Source organism: Panthera onca, chromosome A2, assembly GCF_046562875.1.
Source record: "Panthera onca isolate mPanOnc1 chromosome A2, mPanOnc1 haplotype 2, whole genome shotgun sequence".
In the NCBI taxonomy this organism is placed as follows: Eukaryota; Metazoa; Chordata; class Mammalia; order Carnivora; family Felidae; genus Panthera; species Panthera onca.
The window spans coordinates 3448498-3464656 of record NC_138340.1 but is presented as its reverse complement, the minus strand read 5'-3'; the positions used below and the strand labels follow the sequence as shown (position 1 = coordinate 3464656).

The window sequence follows — 16159 nt, the reverse complement described above, 5'->3', positions numbered from 1 at the left end:
TGGGGGCCCAGGGACGGGGCAGGGCCCGGGTGCCGGCACGCCCCTGCCTTGCCGGAGACCTGCGTCGGCCCGGGCGCCTGCCCTCTCCGCATTGCCCGCAGAAGCGCCGGGCCCACGGGGGCCGAGGGCTCCAGGGTGGTTGGCTCAGCTAATCTCTTGGATGGCGGCATGGCGACTTACAACATCAGCGGGGACAAACACCCACAGGCAAACATAAATAAAACCCCCAAGTGTCCCAGCCACTCAGGAGGGCCCTGGTCCTCCCAGCAGTGGGCCTGGGAGTGTGACCCCCAGCTTGCCCGTCAGCCTGCCCTCTCACCGTGTCCTCTCGTGAGCACACGAGGGGAAGAGAAACCGCGAAACTCTGGGCTTTGGTCCGCCGGGCTGTGAATCGGAGCCTTGCTAACGAGACGCACCTCGTGGGCTGGCCTCCCTCGTGCCGACCTGAGCAACGGGGCGCTGCGGTGACCCCAGTTGCCAGAGAAGAGGCGGGTGTTGGGGCTCCCGCCCAAGAGCGCACACCTACAGGAGGTGGGGTAGGACCGTCACCCCGTCTACACCCGCGGCGGGCACCTGTGTCAGGAGCAATTTCAGAGCTCGGTGTGGGCGCGTGAACAACGGCTGTTTCCAGAATAAATGACAAAGGGGGACTTCGGGGGGCCCACTTGACCCAAGAATGGATGGGCTTTGAGGTCTGGTAAGCACAGGGACCTGTGGGTGTCACAGGGACCCCGGTGAGGGCCGGGAGCCTCTGCCACTCCTGGCTGTGAGGCTCGATGGACTGAAAAATCAAGTGAATCTCAACAGGCCCCCGGAGGTGGATGGCTGTCCGGGGCCTCCTGCAGAAACAAGGCAGCTGGAAACCGGCAGAAGGGACACGGCCCCCGGGGCCGCTGAGGGTCACGTGGGCTGGACCCCGGCAGGAGGGACGGATGCTTCCACGGTCGGCCCAGAACCACCGAGCACGTCTGAATCCCTGGGCGTCCTCAAGGACGCAGAGCCCCGGGACGCGGCAGGACATCTGGACACAAACTGGCTCCTCCTCGCCCCCGCCAGCCACGTGGGGGCATCCCCTTGTAGCTTTCGGGCAAACCCGCAAAGGACGCCACGCTGGCCCCAGGGGCTGTGGTCGTGATGAGGGGCCGAACCCGACCGAGCCATACAGGCCAAGCTGTGCGGGCCCGCTGGTCTGTCCCGGTGCCCGCTGGAGCGGAAAGGGAACCCGTCAGCGAGGCCCACGGGCGGGTGACGTTACACGCAAGCTCGACTTGAAAGGCAAAAGCCCCGAGCCCCGGGAGGACAGGAGAAAGCGGTCAGCCCCAGTGATTCAGTCGCCAGTTGCACATAATGCTGACCGGAGATGGGTGCTTTTATTTAGAGAGCCGTGTCGTGCTCTTTGGTTTTTCTAAATTAAATCTCAGATTTATGGAAAGAGTCAAGGCAGGGTGGACAGCCCAGCAGGGCCCAAGTACGAAGCGTTATGCACGTTGGTTGATGGAGTCCGCGTGCAAAGCCGAGGACAAAGGCTCTCATGGGGGGCTTCTCGGGTACTCAGAATGCGCGTTCCTTCTTGAACGTGAAGTGTCTCCCGACGGAAGATGGGAGGACAGGTTTGCCTTCGAGGGCTGGGGCAGAGGTGGGAACAGTGGCTCTTGGGCAAGAGACCTTGGGCTTTTTCAGGGAAAAACCACAGAAAGGCCACCCTGCATCTGGGGCTGTAATGTCTTGTGGGCCGTTGCAGCAGGCCGGGGTCGGGGGAGGGTGGGCGAAAGGGCCAGGTGGGGACTGTGGCAGGCCAGGGGGGCCGCGCCCATGCGGCCTCACCAGCAGGCAGTGCAGGCTCAGGCCAAGTTTTCGAGAAAATTCCAAACCTAGATTGGTACGTGTAACTTCCTTGTTTTTAACTAATGCCAAACGTCTCGAACGATGGACGGAGTCAACCAAACCCATCTTCTGGCCTAAAAAGGCCTGCAGGCCTCCCGTGTGAAGGCTTCGCCCAACAGACCTGGCTCTGCAAAAAACGGTCACGGGACGTCATTTTCCTCCTCCCCGCGGGCGCCCAGAGTAACCTTCCCGGCGCGTCAGGGGGCCGGCCTGTAGAGCGTTCTGCGGCCTGTTAAAACGCGAGTCCCCTTCCGACACACAGAAGTCACAGATTCACCCCCACACCCCACGTGCCCATCTGTGCCCCGAGGTGAGAGTGGCGCGTCTTCCGGGGGTGTCGCCAAAGCCAAAATTGGCTGAGCTTTGCTCTCGGAGGTCTTGGGAAAACACCTGCCGCCAACCACAAGTGAAATAACCAGTTTTAAACGGGCGCGCATCTCCGATGGCTTTCCCCTTGAGCCCCGAGCAAGGGGCACGCTCCGTCCCCTCCCGCGTGGGAGTCAGGGCAGCGATCCCGACCAAATGGAGGCATCCTCGCCCACGGCCCCCCCCCAGCGCTCTCCTGGCTGCCTGCGCGCGACCCCCAGGGCAAGAGCGGGAATCTGTGCCCTCCTAGCCCTGGAGGCGGAGGCGGGAGTCTGCAGTCAAGGTGTCCCTTGGGCCGGTTCCTTCCGAAGGCCGTTCAGGCGGCTCTCCCAGCTTCTGGAGGCTGCTGGCAGTCCTGGCTGGTAGACCCAGCCATCCAGAGTCTGCCCCCACCTTCACACGGCCTTCTCTGTCTGAATGTCCCCTTACGAGGACACCAGTCATGCTGCATCAGGGGCCCACCCCCACTCCAGCGTGACCTCAACTGATTCCATCCGCGAGGACCCTATTTCCAAACAAGGGCGCAGAGGTTCTGGGGGCTAGAACTTCAACCAAAGAATTTGGGGAGCTGCAGCTCACCCCCACAACACTCCCTTTCTTCCCGTTCACCACGACCCTGTCGGAAGGAACAGGCAACATCGTTAACATGACGAGGTGGCAGGTGCCAGCCTTCAGAAGCATCGAGGGAGTGTGGGGGTGCTGGGGGGTCAGGTCAGGCAGGCCTGGGTGGGCAGCAGCCTCGGGGTGCGTGGGGAGGCCGCGCCCCCGCAGGCTGAGCTCTTCTGCTGTTGAGGCGGTGCGGGAGGAGAGGCGACCAGAGTCCTTAAAACCGCTGCCTCCAGCGGATCAGCATCCTCTCGGGGGGGACGGGCGCCTGTCCCGGGGATTTGGCCAGAATCGGGCGGGAGAAAAGAGGTTCCAGAACGAGCCCCACCCCCCCTCCCCCCTCAGGAAACCCCGGGCCGGAGGTCATATGCTGTCCTCGTCCAGCATCCGGGTGAGGCCCTCGCAGATCCGGCGCAGGTGCGAGCGGTAGGGCTCGGTGGGGCCGTAGAGCGCGGCCAGGAAGTCGCAGTCGGCCAAGTGGCCGAAGACGTGGTTGATGCGGCCGTGGGACTTGGCGGTCAGGTGCGCGCCCACGGCCTGGTGCAGCAGGTCCCGGCACTCGTGCAGGCCGGCGGCCAGCACGCGCCGGTCGAAGGTGAAGTCCACCTGGTGGAAGCTGACGGCCGTCATGGCGAGGCGGCGCGCCCCCTGGCGGAAGCGCTGCAGCAGCGCCAGCTCCTCGCCGCCCAGCTGGCCGCCGCGGAGCAGGACGCCCAGCTTCACGGCCACCTTGACCAGGTTCTTGACCATCCTCTGGGCCTCCTTGCGGCTGCGGGTGAACTCCTTGGTGGCGCGGTACAGCTCGTCCAGCACCTCGCCGCTCGCGTCGTCGATGAACACGGCCACCGTGGCCTTGGACGCCATCTTGCCCAGCAGCTTCTTCTGCGCCTGCAGGGCCAGGCTCTTGGTGCTGAACGTGTCCATCCGCCCTGCCAGGGGGAGAGGCAGAGGGTCGTCAGTCCCCGCGGCCCGTCGACTTCCGGGGGCCTTCCCGGAGGGCCCCTGTGGGGTGCTACCGCGTCATCCCAGTCTGTGAAATGGGCCCGAGCCCGCCAACCCACGAGCCCACTGCGAGGCACACGACTGGGTGCAGGGCGGGGGCACGTCGGGCGCGACCGGGAGCCACGCGATGCCACGGCGTGGGCTCCCAGAGCTGCCGGGCACAGGCAGGCCTCCCGGAGGAAGCGACAGGTGAGAAAGCGGGTGGAGGGGCACTGCCGGGGCCGTTTTGTTTCTCCGTTTAAGGAAGCTCTGTGCCCAAGGCGGGGCTTGAGCTCAAGACTCTGATGCTCGGGGCACCTGGGTGGCACGGTCGGTTGAGTGACTCTTCGTTTGGGCTCAGGTCATGGTCTCGGGGTCGGGGGATCGAGCCCCACCCGAGGCTCCGTGCCTAGCGCAGGAAGATACTCTCTCTCTCTCACACCCTTTCCCCACTCTCTAAAAAATAAAAATAATAAAAAAAAAAAAAGGAAGGAGGGTGTCCACTCAACAGAGTTGAGGCATGACGGTGACATCTGGGCAGGATGTTCTGAAGGCCACCGCTTGCGGGCCCCCCACCAGCCTTGCCGCGGGGTTGAGGAGGACCTCACGGTGCGTTGCGACAGGTGGATTCCAAGCCCCGGAGGTCCCGCCCCCATCCTGCAGTGCAGTGAGACGGGGTCCCAGGCCCCGGCTGTTCAGAGTGGCGGAGCCCAGTTGTTCCCAATCCCGCAGCCTTACTGGCCCTGTGCGTTTACAGCAGAGGGCCCGAGGCCCGCCTCCGGCGTGGGCAGCATCCTGGGCTGTGGGGCCTGGGGGGGTCACGAGCGAGGTTTCTAGAAACATTGCTCCAACGACACCACCTGTGATATGGAAACACTGACCTGTGACAGCTCCCACCCTTCCTGGGCTGGGACAGTGGCAAGGGGCGTGGCAGTCCAGCCCTCGGTGAACAGGGACCTGCCTCCATGTCAGACTTCTGGATTCCCCAAGCTCTGGAGCCTCCCTCCAGCCGCCTCCTTCCTATAGTGCCAGAATCTTCCTAAGCTGCACATCTGGGCATGGACCCTTTTCTTCTGAGGACACGGGTCCCAGGACCAAGCCCCACACCCCATTCAGATCCCGGCATCTTTGCCGGTAAACTCCTATTCACCCCCCAAAGCCCTGGCCCCTGAGCCCCGGCCTCTTCTCGAAGTTTCATCCCTCAGCTCCGCTTCGATACTGTCTCCTCTAGGAAGCCATCCCCGAACAAACCCGCGGTGAGGCACGGCCACACAGTGCCCCTCCGTCCCCCATCACTGCTCCGCCCCTGCCCCGGGCTTCACTCCGCAACCGTCCCTTGCCACCCCAGCCCACGGGGGAGGGAAGGGGCCTGATTCCTTACCTGCTGTGCCCTTGGAGACTCCAGAAAAATGAATGAGGCGAGCCTGAGAGCCACCTCCGGCCCTCACCCATCGCCCCAGGCCCTGGTCGAAGCCACCCCCACCCCCGCCCCAGGCCAGCCGGACCAGGAATGCCCCGTGGGTGCCCACTCAGCCCGGAGCCCCCACAAAGACCATCTTTGTGCGAGCTCACACCCCGGGAGAAGTCCCCTCCGCCTGCGCTGCCCTCAGAGGTCAGGGAGGCCACGGCGAGTACTGGACCGCCTTCCCTGCCCCCCACACCAGTCACCTGAGCCCGGGGCTACGCGGGCCTGGGCCAGAGCAGGGGTGCTGCTGACTCAGCACCACGGGGCAGGCCCTGAGCCGGCAGCGTGTGACCGTTTCCTCATATCCGCCGGGTATTAGGCTGGCTGCCAGTTTGTTGAAGAAATGACACAGGCTCAGAGAGCCTGAGCCACTGCCCCAAGGCCACACAGCAATACCCTTGACCGCCCGCCTCTGCTTGCCTAACTTCCTCCGCCTTCCCTGCTTGACGCCTGCAAATCACCCGAGTTTCTCAGGCGCCGGGAGCTGTGTCAGCCACAGATCCAGCCCCCCAGGGCCTGACCGCTTAGCCAAGCAACATAACCGCCCCGTGCCTCAGTTTCCCCATCTGTAAAATGGGGAAGATAGAACTAACTCTGTCCTAGGGCAGAAGGTTGTGGTCAATCCAATGCCCCCCCCCCCCCCCCCCCCCGCCAAGCTGCAAGCTTCCCTTGGGCCAGAAGCTGGATGCCATGGCCTAGAATTCCGCCATTCAAGCTCCCTGAATGCACACACCTACTTCTCTGTCAGATTCTCTGGAAAAAGAGCAGCTTGGCACAAGGGGTGCCCGTGCCTCCCCGATGCCTCCCATCCGTTTCTCTAGAATGTTCTGTCCTGTTCCCTCTACCGGGGCCCCTCCTCTCCCTATTACTCATCCTGTAAACTGCTCATCCAAATCTCAGCGTCACAGTCACCTCCTCCTGGAAGGCTTCCTGGATGTCCCAGGCTGGGCCAGGTGCCTGGCGGCTCCCGTGGCGCCCTGGCGTGCTCCATTTTGGCCTCGCACGCTTCGGTTTCACTGCTCATCTCCCTGGCCTGACGGTGCAGGCCGGGACTGGGTCTCCCTTGTCCACACTGTGCCTCCAGCAGTCAGCCCGGGGCCTGGTACACAGCGGGCACCCCGCAAGCGTTCATTGAATGCATGAGGGAAAGGACGTCCGCGAACGCAAACGAGAAGAAACCCCAAGGTCTTGAGTCCGGTCTCCCCAGCTTACAGATGAACAAACTGAGGCTCGGAGAGGAAAAGGCCTTTCCCTGGGTCCAGGGATGAGGCCAAGGTACCTGACCCTAAGTGCCCTGGAGCCCTGGTCTTGCGGCCTATCTCAGTCGCTGTGTGACCCTCGGGAGGATTCCATCCGTCTCTGGGCCTTGGCTCTCCAATCTGCCAAGTCCTGAGGTGGGATGTGCCGGGAGGGGAGCTGGGCCCTCAGCAGGACCTCCCTCCTGAGCCCAGAAGGAAAAGGGAGCCTCCCTCTCGGCTTCCACACCCCTAACCCCTCCGGCCAGTCCCCAGACCCGCTGACACCTGGGCCAGCCCAGCTGCGTGACCCCCCCATCCCCGAGCCATTGTTCTGCCAGGAACCCCCCATCCACGCAGCCAGACAGGGAGATGACTACTGTCCCGGGGGAGCGGGCCACAGACTAAAATAGACCCCGGCCTTCCTTCCTTCCTGTGCACTCACCCAGGTCTGAGGGCGGGCAAGCCAGGAGGCGGCCAGACGGCCACATCAGCCCTTCTGGGGCAGGGGCTTCCCAGGGACTGCCGAGGGGCTCGGGGACCAGACGGTCAAGGGTCCACAGTCCCTGATCACCAAATGCCAGGGCACCCCACTGTCCTCAAAGCTGAAAAAGCCTGCTAAAGGATCAAGGGCATGGCTGGACCATTCACTCGGTCACTGTATGAGCATTTATGGAGCACCAACTGTGTCCCAGGCACTGGGTTTACTGGAATGACCAAAAGAGCTCCCGTCCCTGCCTTCCGGGGGACTCCAGCCCTCTAGAGCCAAGCCACCTTGTCACTCACAAAATACTTTGGGAGGGGGCACCCAGCTGGCTCAGTCGGGAGAGCGTGCGACTCTTGATCTTGGGGTCGTGAGTTCGAGCCCCACCTTGGGTGTAGAGATTACTTAAAAATAAAATCTTTTTGACATAAATAAGGCTATGAAACAGATGGTGATAAAGGTGCACACTTTGAAAGGGTAAGTTTTATGTTTATGTGAATTAGATCTCGATCACACACACACACACACACACACACACACACACCCTCTAACCTCTCTCCAGAGAAGATCCATAAATGGCCAGCCAGCAGCTGAAAAGATGCTCAGCATCACTGGCCAGTAGGGAAATCACGATGACTTCACCCCCCCACACACCCCCCACCCCCCACCTCCCCGCCAGGATGGCGGCCGTCGCAGCAACGGACAACGGCAAGGGTCAGCAAGGGTGCGGAGACACCACGGCCCTCGGACACGGCTGGTGGGAGTGGGAAACGGGGCAGCTGCTGTGTAAACCGGTTTTCCGGCAGCTCCTCAAACACCCACAGACTTACCCCCACGACCCAGCAATTCCGCTCCCAGGCATCTGCCCAGCAGACGTGGGAACGCAGGGCCATGCAGACCGCGCACGCCGCACGGCAGCGCGGTTCACGTGGCCAAGGAGTGGCGTCGGCCCGAGTGGCCGTCAGCGGGTGAAGGGACAAACAGGGCGTGTCCGCAGGGTGCTGGAATATTGCACTGGAACGTCACTCGGGCCGCGAGCAGGAGCGAGGCGCCCGCGGACGGACCCGAACACTCGCCGCTCAGGGAGGGGACCCGACACAAGAGGCCACACGGGCTGTGAGTGCGCGGGTGTGAAACGCCCAGAACGGGCTCGTCCAGGGACGGGAAGGGGGCTCGTGGTTGTCAGGGGCTGGGGAGGGGGTGATGGCTGATGGGGATGGGGCTTCATTTGGGGGAGAGGGAATATTCTGGAAGTTGAACACTTTAAAGCAGTGAATTTTATATGAGGATTACATCTTCTCAAGCCAAACACTTCCTATATATATATATATATATATATATATATATATATATATATATATATATTAAGTGTATATATTTTACACCTCTGTGCCCCTTCCTGTATACACTTTAGGCCTCATTTTTTAAATGTTAAATAAATTTATCAGGATTTGGCCCATATTGTGGCACAAATAAAAGGGTGGCACGAGTTGAGATCCGTAAATCACTTCCACCTTGCCAGGCACACGGCGGGCCCCCGGGGATACGTGGCTGATCGACAAGGATTCCCTCCTGGCAAGGTCAGGCCCCCGCACTTGAGGACAGAGCGTCTCTTACAGGTTGGCATAGGGGGCGTCGCGGGGACCTTGTAGCTACAAATTCCCACCAGAGAGCGCCCCCACCAGGCGCCTGGCTGGCTCAGTCGGTTAAGCATCCAACTCTCGGTTTCGGCCCAGGTCACGATCTCACGGTTTGTGACATCGAGCTCCAAGTCAGGCTGCACGATAGCAGAGTGGCACCTGCTTGGGATTCTCTCTCTCCTTCTCTCTGCCCCTCCCCCAGTCGTCCTCTCTCTCTCTCTCTCTCTCAAAATAAATAAACTTAAAAAAAATTTTTTAAGTTAAAAAATAAAATAAAACCGTGCAAAACCTCACTCAGTGGTTTATGGTTTTGGTAGAACGTTAGGAAGTGGGGGCCCGGGGGCTGCTCCAGGCACGTGGCTGGCTGCCTCGTGTCTCTGGTCCCTGCCCCCCCCCCCCAGTGCCAGAACATCCTGTTATCATCACAAGCAAAAAGAAAGCCCTCCAAATTTCCAAAAAGGCCCCCAAGAGGCATCTCCTTTGCCAGAAGGCAGAGACACCAGAACCCAGTGAACACAAAACAAACAGGGTAATTTCAGAGAGAGAGAGGGGCCAAGGGGGGTGGTAACAGCCAGGGACAGCAGGTGACCTTGGCCAGGGTAGTCAGGAAAGCCTCTCTAGAGGTGGAGCTGCTGGAACTGGGACCTGGAAGGACAAGGTCTGGGGGAAAGGTGAGCCAGGCAGAGGACATAGCTAGTGCAAAGGCCCTGGGGCAGGACTGTGCCTGGTGTGTTAGAGGAGCAGCGAGGAGAGTGAAGGCCACCGTCCAGGTCCTCCCACAGCCCCGACCCCTCCCCACTGGGACTCCACACAGGCCCCATGCCCTTGGGGGCAGCTTTCCTATCTATGAAATGGGTGTCCAGGTACAGAGTCCTCGGCTCTGTTCACTCTTGCCCTGCCCCGGCACTCTAGAGCCCAGTCCTCTGCCAACCCCACTTTGTCTTCTGGACTCCAAGCTTTGCCCTCGTCCCCAGTATGGACACTCCAAACGCCCTGCACTCTGGCCACCGACGCCGACCTTGAACCTGCAGACGCAAAGGTCGGAGGCAGGACTGTACCTGAGCCTCCCTGGGCAGGTGCTGGGCACACACCCGTCCCCCCCAGTGGCCCCTGTTCTGTCTGACCCCCTCGGTTCCCAGACTCAGGAGCCGGGCCAACCTCCCCCTCGCTCGGGCCACGACCCCGTCCACCAGTCTCCCCGGGGCTCAGTCGGTTCAGCCTCGCCCATGCCCTCGCCGCCCCTGCGTGTGCGGCGCCTCCGGGGTTGGGGGTAGGGGGCCTTCTCAGCCTCGAGAACCCCCCCCCCCCCCCCGCTCCGAGAGGCTCTCCCTGACGTGGCAAACCATTCACCCCTGGTGTCCCCCGTCCAACCTGGGCTTGCTACAACCCACCCACACATGCCCAGGGCACAGTCCCACTGCGGGGGGGCCCCTCAGCCCCCACACGTTTCTGGTTGGACACCCTGGGCGGGGGGACGACAGGGATGTGGAGGTGGGGGGCGGGGGGGACAGGGATGCCCCAGGGCAGGAGATCCAACTTTCCGGAGTCCTCACTGCCCCACAGGTGCCCCGCGAAGGCGACATCCCATTCGCCGCGCGCTGAAAGCTTCGTAACCGTTAGCAGCTTTCCAGAAGAAACAAACGTGCCCCCATATGTTTCTCCCCACATGAAGGACATGCGCCCCACGATTTGCAAACACAGTAAACTCTACCGGCTCGGCGGAGCCGATCGAGTCTCACCAAATGCTCCCGATGGGTTTTGCCCAACTGGTTTCGGCAGCGAAACCAGGGGCGTGCTTGGCAAACACGTGCGGGGCCGGCACGGGTGAACAAGCCAGACGAACGTGAAACAGGGAGGACGAGGGCTCCGCGCATCCATCAGCAGGGAGAGCAAGTTCCAGGCCGAATCCGACGGGTCGTTTTCCGACAGGGGGAGGAGACTGCCTGCTCGGGGCTTTGGTGCTACCCACAAGGACACAGCCGCAGATGGGACACTCTCTTAAGTTTAATTTTCCTCATCGACGGTTTGTTCGGTGCCGCTTTCTCGAGTCAGACCGGGAGGCGGCAAACCAAGGCAAACCACCGCCTGTTTGTATCAATAAAGTTTTATTGGCACAGGGCTGCAGCCACGGGCTCCCCTGCTCCCTATGGCTGTCTTCACGCTCTAACGGCAGCCGCGAATACACGGGACGCGACCCAGCAGCGTAAGAAGCAGAAAACACTTACTACTGGGCCCTTCGTGGAAAAAGTTTGCCAACCCCGGGTCTAGACGACCGACAGAACAATAAATCACACCCCGATCTGTGGTAGTTGCCAATTTCCGCGGTGTAAATTTCCCCACCGTGGCCAATTTCAAGCTTCCGACTGGACGTGAGCGAATGTGGGGGCTCACCATTTCCCCCAAACACATACGGCAGATAAACGTGGCTGCAAGAGCGCAGATTATAGTAAGAGACGGGAGAATAATTAGAAAGTTACGATTTATGACTATTTATGACTTTGCTTTTTGTAAGTTTTATCAACATACGATTCACATCCCATAAAATCCGCCCTTTAGTTTTTGAGGTTTATTTATTTTTTTTAGTAATCTCTACACCCAACATGGGGCTCAGACTCACGACCCCAAGATCAAGAGTCACGCGCTCTGCGGACTGAACCAGCCAGGGGCCCCAAACTTCGCCCTGTTAGAGTGTACAAGTGAGGGGCACCCGGGTGGTTCAGTAAGGGAAGCTACCACCTCTTGATTTCGGCTCAGGTGGCGATCTCACAGTTCGTGGGATCGAGCCCCACGTCGGGCTCTGCAATGACAGTGTGGAGCCTGCTTGGGATTCTCTGTCTCTCCCTCTCTCTGCCCCTCCCCTGCTTGTTTTCTTTTTCATTTTTTTTACATTTATTTTTGAGAGAGAGAGAGAGAGAGAGAGAGAGAGCCAGCGGGAGAGGGGCAGAGAGGGAGACACAGCATCCGAAGCAGGCTCCAGGCTCCGAGCTGTCAGCACAGAGCCCGACGCGGGGCTTGAACCCACGAACTGTGAGATCATGACCTGAGCCGAAGTCGGACGCTCAACCGACTGAGCCACCCAGACGCCTCCCCGCCCCACCCCCTGCTTGTTTTCTCTCTCTCAAAATAAATAAATTAACTTAAAAAAAAAATAAAGTGTAAAACTCAGCGGCTTTGATACCTTCATAGAGTTGTGGAACCATCACCACTAATTCCAGAACATTCCATCACCCTAAATAGAAGCCCCATCCCCATCAGCAGTCACCCCCCCATCCCTGGCCCCCACGAAACCCCTTCCTGTCCGTGGAGGAGCCTGTTCTGGACGTTTCACACACGCGGACTCACGCCCCGTGTGGCCTCTCGTGACCGGTTCCCTCCCTGAGCGTCATGTGTTCGGGGCCCGTCCGCGGGGGGGCGGGGGTGGGCGCCTCGCTCCTTTTTATGGCCAAATAATATTCTACACCTCCGTTAGAATAAACATTATTAAAACATAATGTATTGAACTGTAGGGTCACAGTCTGTCGTCTTTCATAAGGGCTGTGTTTAACAACCCGACCGTGAAATTCCTGACCGGGTGGCAAGTGACTCCCGCGGGCTGGGACGAGCCAGCTGCCGCAGGCCCCTGGTCCACGGGCACCCTGGCCCCACCACATGAATTCTTTATGTCCCACACAAAGGGTGTTAATAATTCATGAGCCAGCTCAGCAGGGCCAGGCCGCCACTCCACCCCGCGTCTCCGAGCCCTGGCTGCGGTGGCCCACGGTGGCCTCGGGGGCCCCAGGCCTCTGTCCACAGCAGCAAATGCCCCCGCCGTCCCTGTTCCCGCACGATACCCGCTGCCAACACGAGGGCACCCAGTGCGTCGGGCTCTGACCAACCATCGCTCGGACCTCACACTCCGTGCCCGTTTTAAGTAAGGCAAGAGGAAGAAAGGAATCTCTGGTCTGAGGGGCCTGGGGGCACCCACGGTTTTCAAAGTGGGTTCTCCAGAGCCCTCGAGTGGCCTCCCCAAGGACGGGCGGGGTTTGGCCACCTGCTGGCGGCAGCGGGAGCCCGATTTCCGCTGAAGCAGAGCTTGGGGGCCAAGCAAGAGCGTCGGGAGACCACGGCCCACCCTCTGCAGGAAAGGCCAGGCCGGGCTGGGGCCCGGGCCAAGCAGGTGTTTAGCAGCAAGTGGAGGAGGCTTCAGGGTCCTGTGGCAGGAATGTGGACGCAGCCCCGCCTCCCCTCTTCACAGCCTGAGCTGGGCCCCTGGGCCCAGGGCCCCCCCTCCCCGGGATCCTGCTCTCACAACTCCCCATCAGGCGTCCCTGCAGCAGCCACCGGGGGGCGCCCGTGAGCACCTGAGTCAGGACCCAGTCTTCTGCCAGGGTAAAAGTCCAAGTTGTCCCCTTTGCCCACAAGACCGCTCGGGACCTGCCTCCAACTCCATCCCCTCGCTGCCCTCCCCTCCTCCCTCCTCCCCTCACTCACTGTGCTCCTGGGCCTCCTCACTATTCCTCCAGAACTCCAGGCCTGGCCCTGCCCCAGGGCCTTTGCATGGGTTGCGTCCTCTGACTGGAATGCCCTTCCCACCAGGCCTCCACGTGCCTGTTTCTTTCTTGCCGTTCAGGCCTCAGCTCACACGTCACCTCGTCAGGAGTCCCTCCCGCATCCCCCACCTAAACTGACTTCCACATCCCGCCCGTCTGTCTCTCTGTCATCTTCATGCAGTTACAATTAAGCATGAGGATATTTCTGGATGGATGAACACCCATATCCCCCAAGTCTGATCTGAGAGCCAAGCGAGGGAGGGCACTGGCTCGGCCTTGGTCGGTGCTGGGTCCTCGGCGCCCTGCACCAGGCTGTGGCTCACAGCAGGTGTTCAGAACCTGTCGAATGAATAAATGACCTCCCAGCACCAGGGAGGGGTAAAGTCCAGGAGCTCATATGAGGTCCTCACTGTCCAGCCAGGGAAACTAAGGCCCACAGAGAGAGACAGAGGCAGCCCAAGGTCCCATAGCAGCACAGCACGAGCCCCTCTAGAGGGGGGCTCCCCCAGGTAAATGCTCCTCAAATTCCACTACCCCACTGGCTAGCAGTGGAAATCGAGGCCCGGAGAATGGGGCCTTAGGAGATCCCAAGGGCTCAGCCAGAGGAGCTCCCAGGAAAGCTCAGGCGGGGGATCCCAGGGAGTTATCTCGTGGTGGGGGGCCCAGGGGAGGCGCCCCGGTGCCTGGTCCTGGCCTGTCCATCTCTAGGACCCCACCTCTAGGTCTCTAACCCCTGGGGCGGCACCCGGACAACCTCCAGTCATTATTCAGCATCTGCCTCTGGGCGGGGACCTTTCCGCCACGGCAGCTGGAGCTGTGTCCTCAGGCACCCCCTCCTGGCCCCATGGGACAGACAGGGGCACTGAAGCCTCTGAAACCCCACCACATGGGATCACCAAGCAACGAAAGGCCCCTCTCCTCCCCAGGCCTCAGATGAGGAAACAGGTTCAGAGGGGCGTCTGACCTGCCCAAGGCCACACAGCCAGAGGGGACATCACGGGGCCTCCAATCTGCACCTGTCTGACTCATCTACTGGCTTAAGGACCTCCCGCCTTCATCAGAGCAGGGTTCAAGCCCCCCCTCGAGCACTCCCCCCCCCCCACCCCAGGGGCGTGGGCACTCACCCACCACCAGCATCCCAGACCACCAGGCCTGTCGAGTGGGAAAAGCACAGCCCAGGTGTTTGTGTGGCTGGGGCTTTGTTCCGGTTTCCATAGGTACGGCGTCCCTGGGCGGGCCCCTCTAGGCTCCTCCCAGCTGCCTAGCCCTTGCCTGGCAGTCCCCTGGCCCAGCCCATCTAGGCAACTTGTTATGTTTTAAAATTGGTGCCCACGGACCCGGCACAGCCGTGAAGGAACAGCCCGGGCAGAGACCCCGGGGCAGGGCCCCGTCTGGCGTGTTGGAGGAACGTGGAGGTTGGTCAGGCTGGAGCAGAGCGAATGAGTGAAGGGGAGAGAGGGAGGGCCAGGAGGAGACACATTCCTGCATTTAATCCTGGAAGCAGCCCTCTCCCCCAGGGAACTGTGGTCCTTCCCACTTTACAGACAGGAAACTGAGGCTCAGAGAATCCAATCACTGGTTTCTGATACAAAGGTGAGTGGCAGAGCGGGAACCTATCCCTCTGATTCCAAGGTCTAGACCCTACGACCACTAGGCTGAACTGCCCTCACCCCACTGTGCCCCCCCTCCCGGGCATTCAGCTCCCCAAGCTGGGCTCAGGTATGCTCAGGAAGCAACCTCGGAGCCCTGTTTACAGCTGCGACTGTCCCTCCTCCAGGAGAACGCCCCCAGGATAGAGGAGGCGGTGATGCGTGCGGATATGGGTCAGGTCACCCGCCAATTACCTTGGCAGCTACAGTCCCAATTCACAGCTGACAAAACTGAGGCCAAAGCTTCAGGGCACTGAGGAGCTCCCAGGTGGCCAGTCTGGGTGGGCCTGGCCATGACTCTTCCAGCTGCCTGGACCAGTCAGAAGCCGCACGCATGCCCATCGTCACACCTTTGGCCAGGCTGTCCACCACTGGAATGCCCTCCCGACTCTGGAATCTGGCCCTAGCGCCTGGCACCCTGCACTGTGAAAGGGGCAGAGTCCATCAGAGTCCCCATGCGGGTGAGGGGACGCTGGACTCAGAGCACAGCCCCACGGTAGGGAGCGCAGTTCACCCAGTCTGCCTCCCCCTACACCCCACACAGTCAGAGTGACAGGGACACCGAAGGAAAGGAAGAAACAGAGGCAGGAATACAGACAGGAGGAGCAGGGGCATGGGGGCGACACAGACAGGACGTCCAGACGGCCCCCGAGGTGCGGAGCGCCGCGGCATCGCTCGCTCACCTACTCTCCGGGTCCTGTCCGTCGGTCCGACCGTCGAGGCTCCGTAAGGCCGCTCCCGAGGGGCCGTTGCGGCGGCCGCGGGACTCGCGCGGGAGGACTGAGAAGGGACTGGACGGGCGGGGCGGGGCGGGGAGCTCGGCCCCGCCCCCATCGCCCCGCCCCGCGGCTCCTCCCCGCTCCGTCCCCGCCCGCGCGGAAAGGCCCGACGAGGGGCCGACGGCGGGGGCGGGCGGAGGACGTAGGCTCAGCCAATGGCAGAGCCGGCGACGTACGAAGAGGCCAATGGGAGAAAGTCGCCGGGAGGGGCGGGGTCTGGGGCGGGGCCAAGCAGCTGCGGGGAGATTCCTCCGGAATCGTGAAATGGGCCGGATGCGGCGTGGGGCGGGGGCGAATGAGGCAAAGAAAGGAGAGGAAGGAGATCCTGAGTCGAAAACAGCGAGAGACCCGGTGGGGAGGGGGCGGGGAGACAGAGACTGAGAGAAGCAAAAAGAAAAACAGGCCGACTCTGGCTCCGGGCAAGCCGCTTACTCCCTTGAGACTCCCTTTACCCACCTGGGTAATTGGAATTTGGGCCGAAGCACGTTTCTTAGAGTACGTCCCTGAGGAACCCTTTCTATCAGAATCACCTGGGAGCCCC

At 61.3% G+C, this 16159-nt stretch overlaps 1 protein-coding gene across 4 annotated transcripts; it reads right to left on the bottom strand.

Moving 5' to 3' along the window:
• Positions 1-1348: 1348 nt before the first annotated feature.
• On the bottom strand, positions 1349-15656 carry TNFAIP8L1 (TNF alpha induced protein 8 like 1). Of its 4 annotated transcripts, none has more exons than XM_078443571.2 (2): positions 15523-15656; positions 1349-3785 (listed from the first exon to the last, which is right to left on the bottom strand). In XM_078443571.2, exon 2 carries the CDS (start codon positions 3778-3780, stop codon positions 3220-3222), a length of 561 nt encoding a protein of 186 aa, XP_078299697.1. In that variant the 5' UTR covers positions 3781-3785; positions 15523-15656; the 3' UTR covers positions 1349-3219. The 4 variants fall into 4 exon arrangements, with proteins under 4 accessions (XP_078299697.1, XP_078299698.1, XP_078299699.1 ...); XM_078443572.2 differs by lacking the exon at positions 15523-15656 and adding an exon at positions 15035-15114; XM_078443573.2 differs by lacking the exon at positions 15523-15656 and adding an exon at positions 14315-14461.
• Between the last annotated feature and the right edge of the window lie 503 nt (positions 15657-16159).

Coding starts and splice junctions, on each gene's coding strand:
- TNFAIP8L1 (XM_078443573.2), bottom strand. CDS start 14,405: ATGGAAACCGGAACAAAGCCCCAGCCACACAAACACCTGGGCTGTGCT. Junction 3,786..14,314: donor GTCTGGGATGCTGGTGGTGG/GTGAGTGCCCAC, acceptor TCCCCCTGGCAG/GGCGGATGGACACGTTCAGC.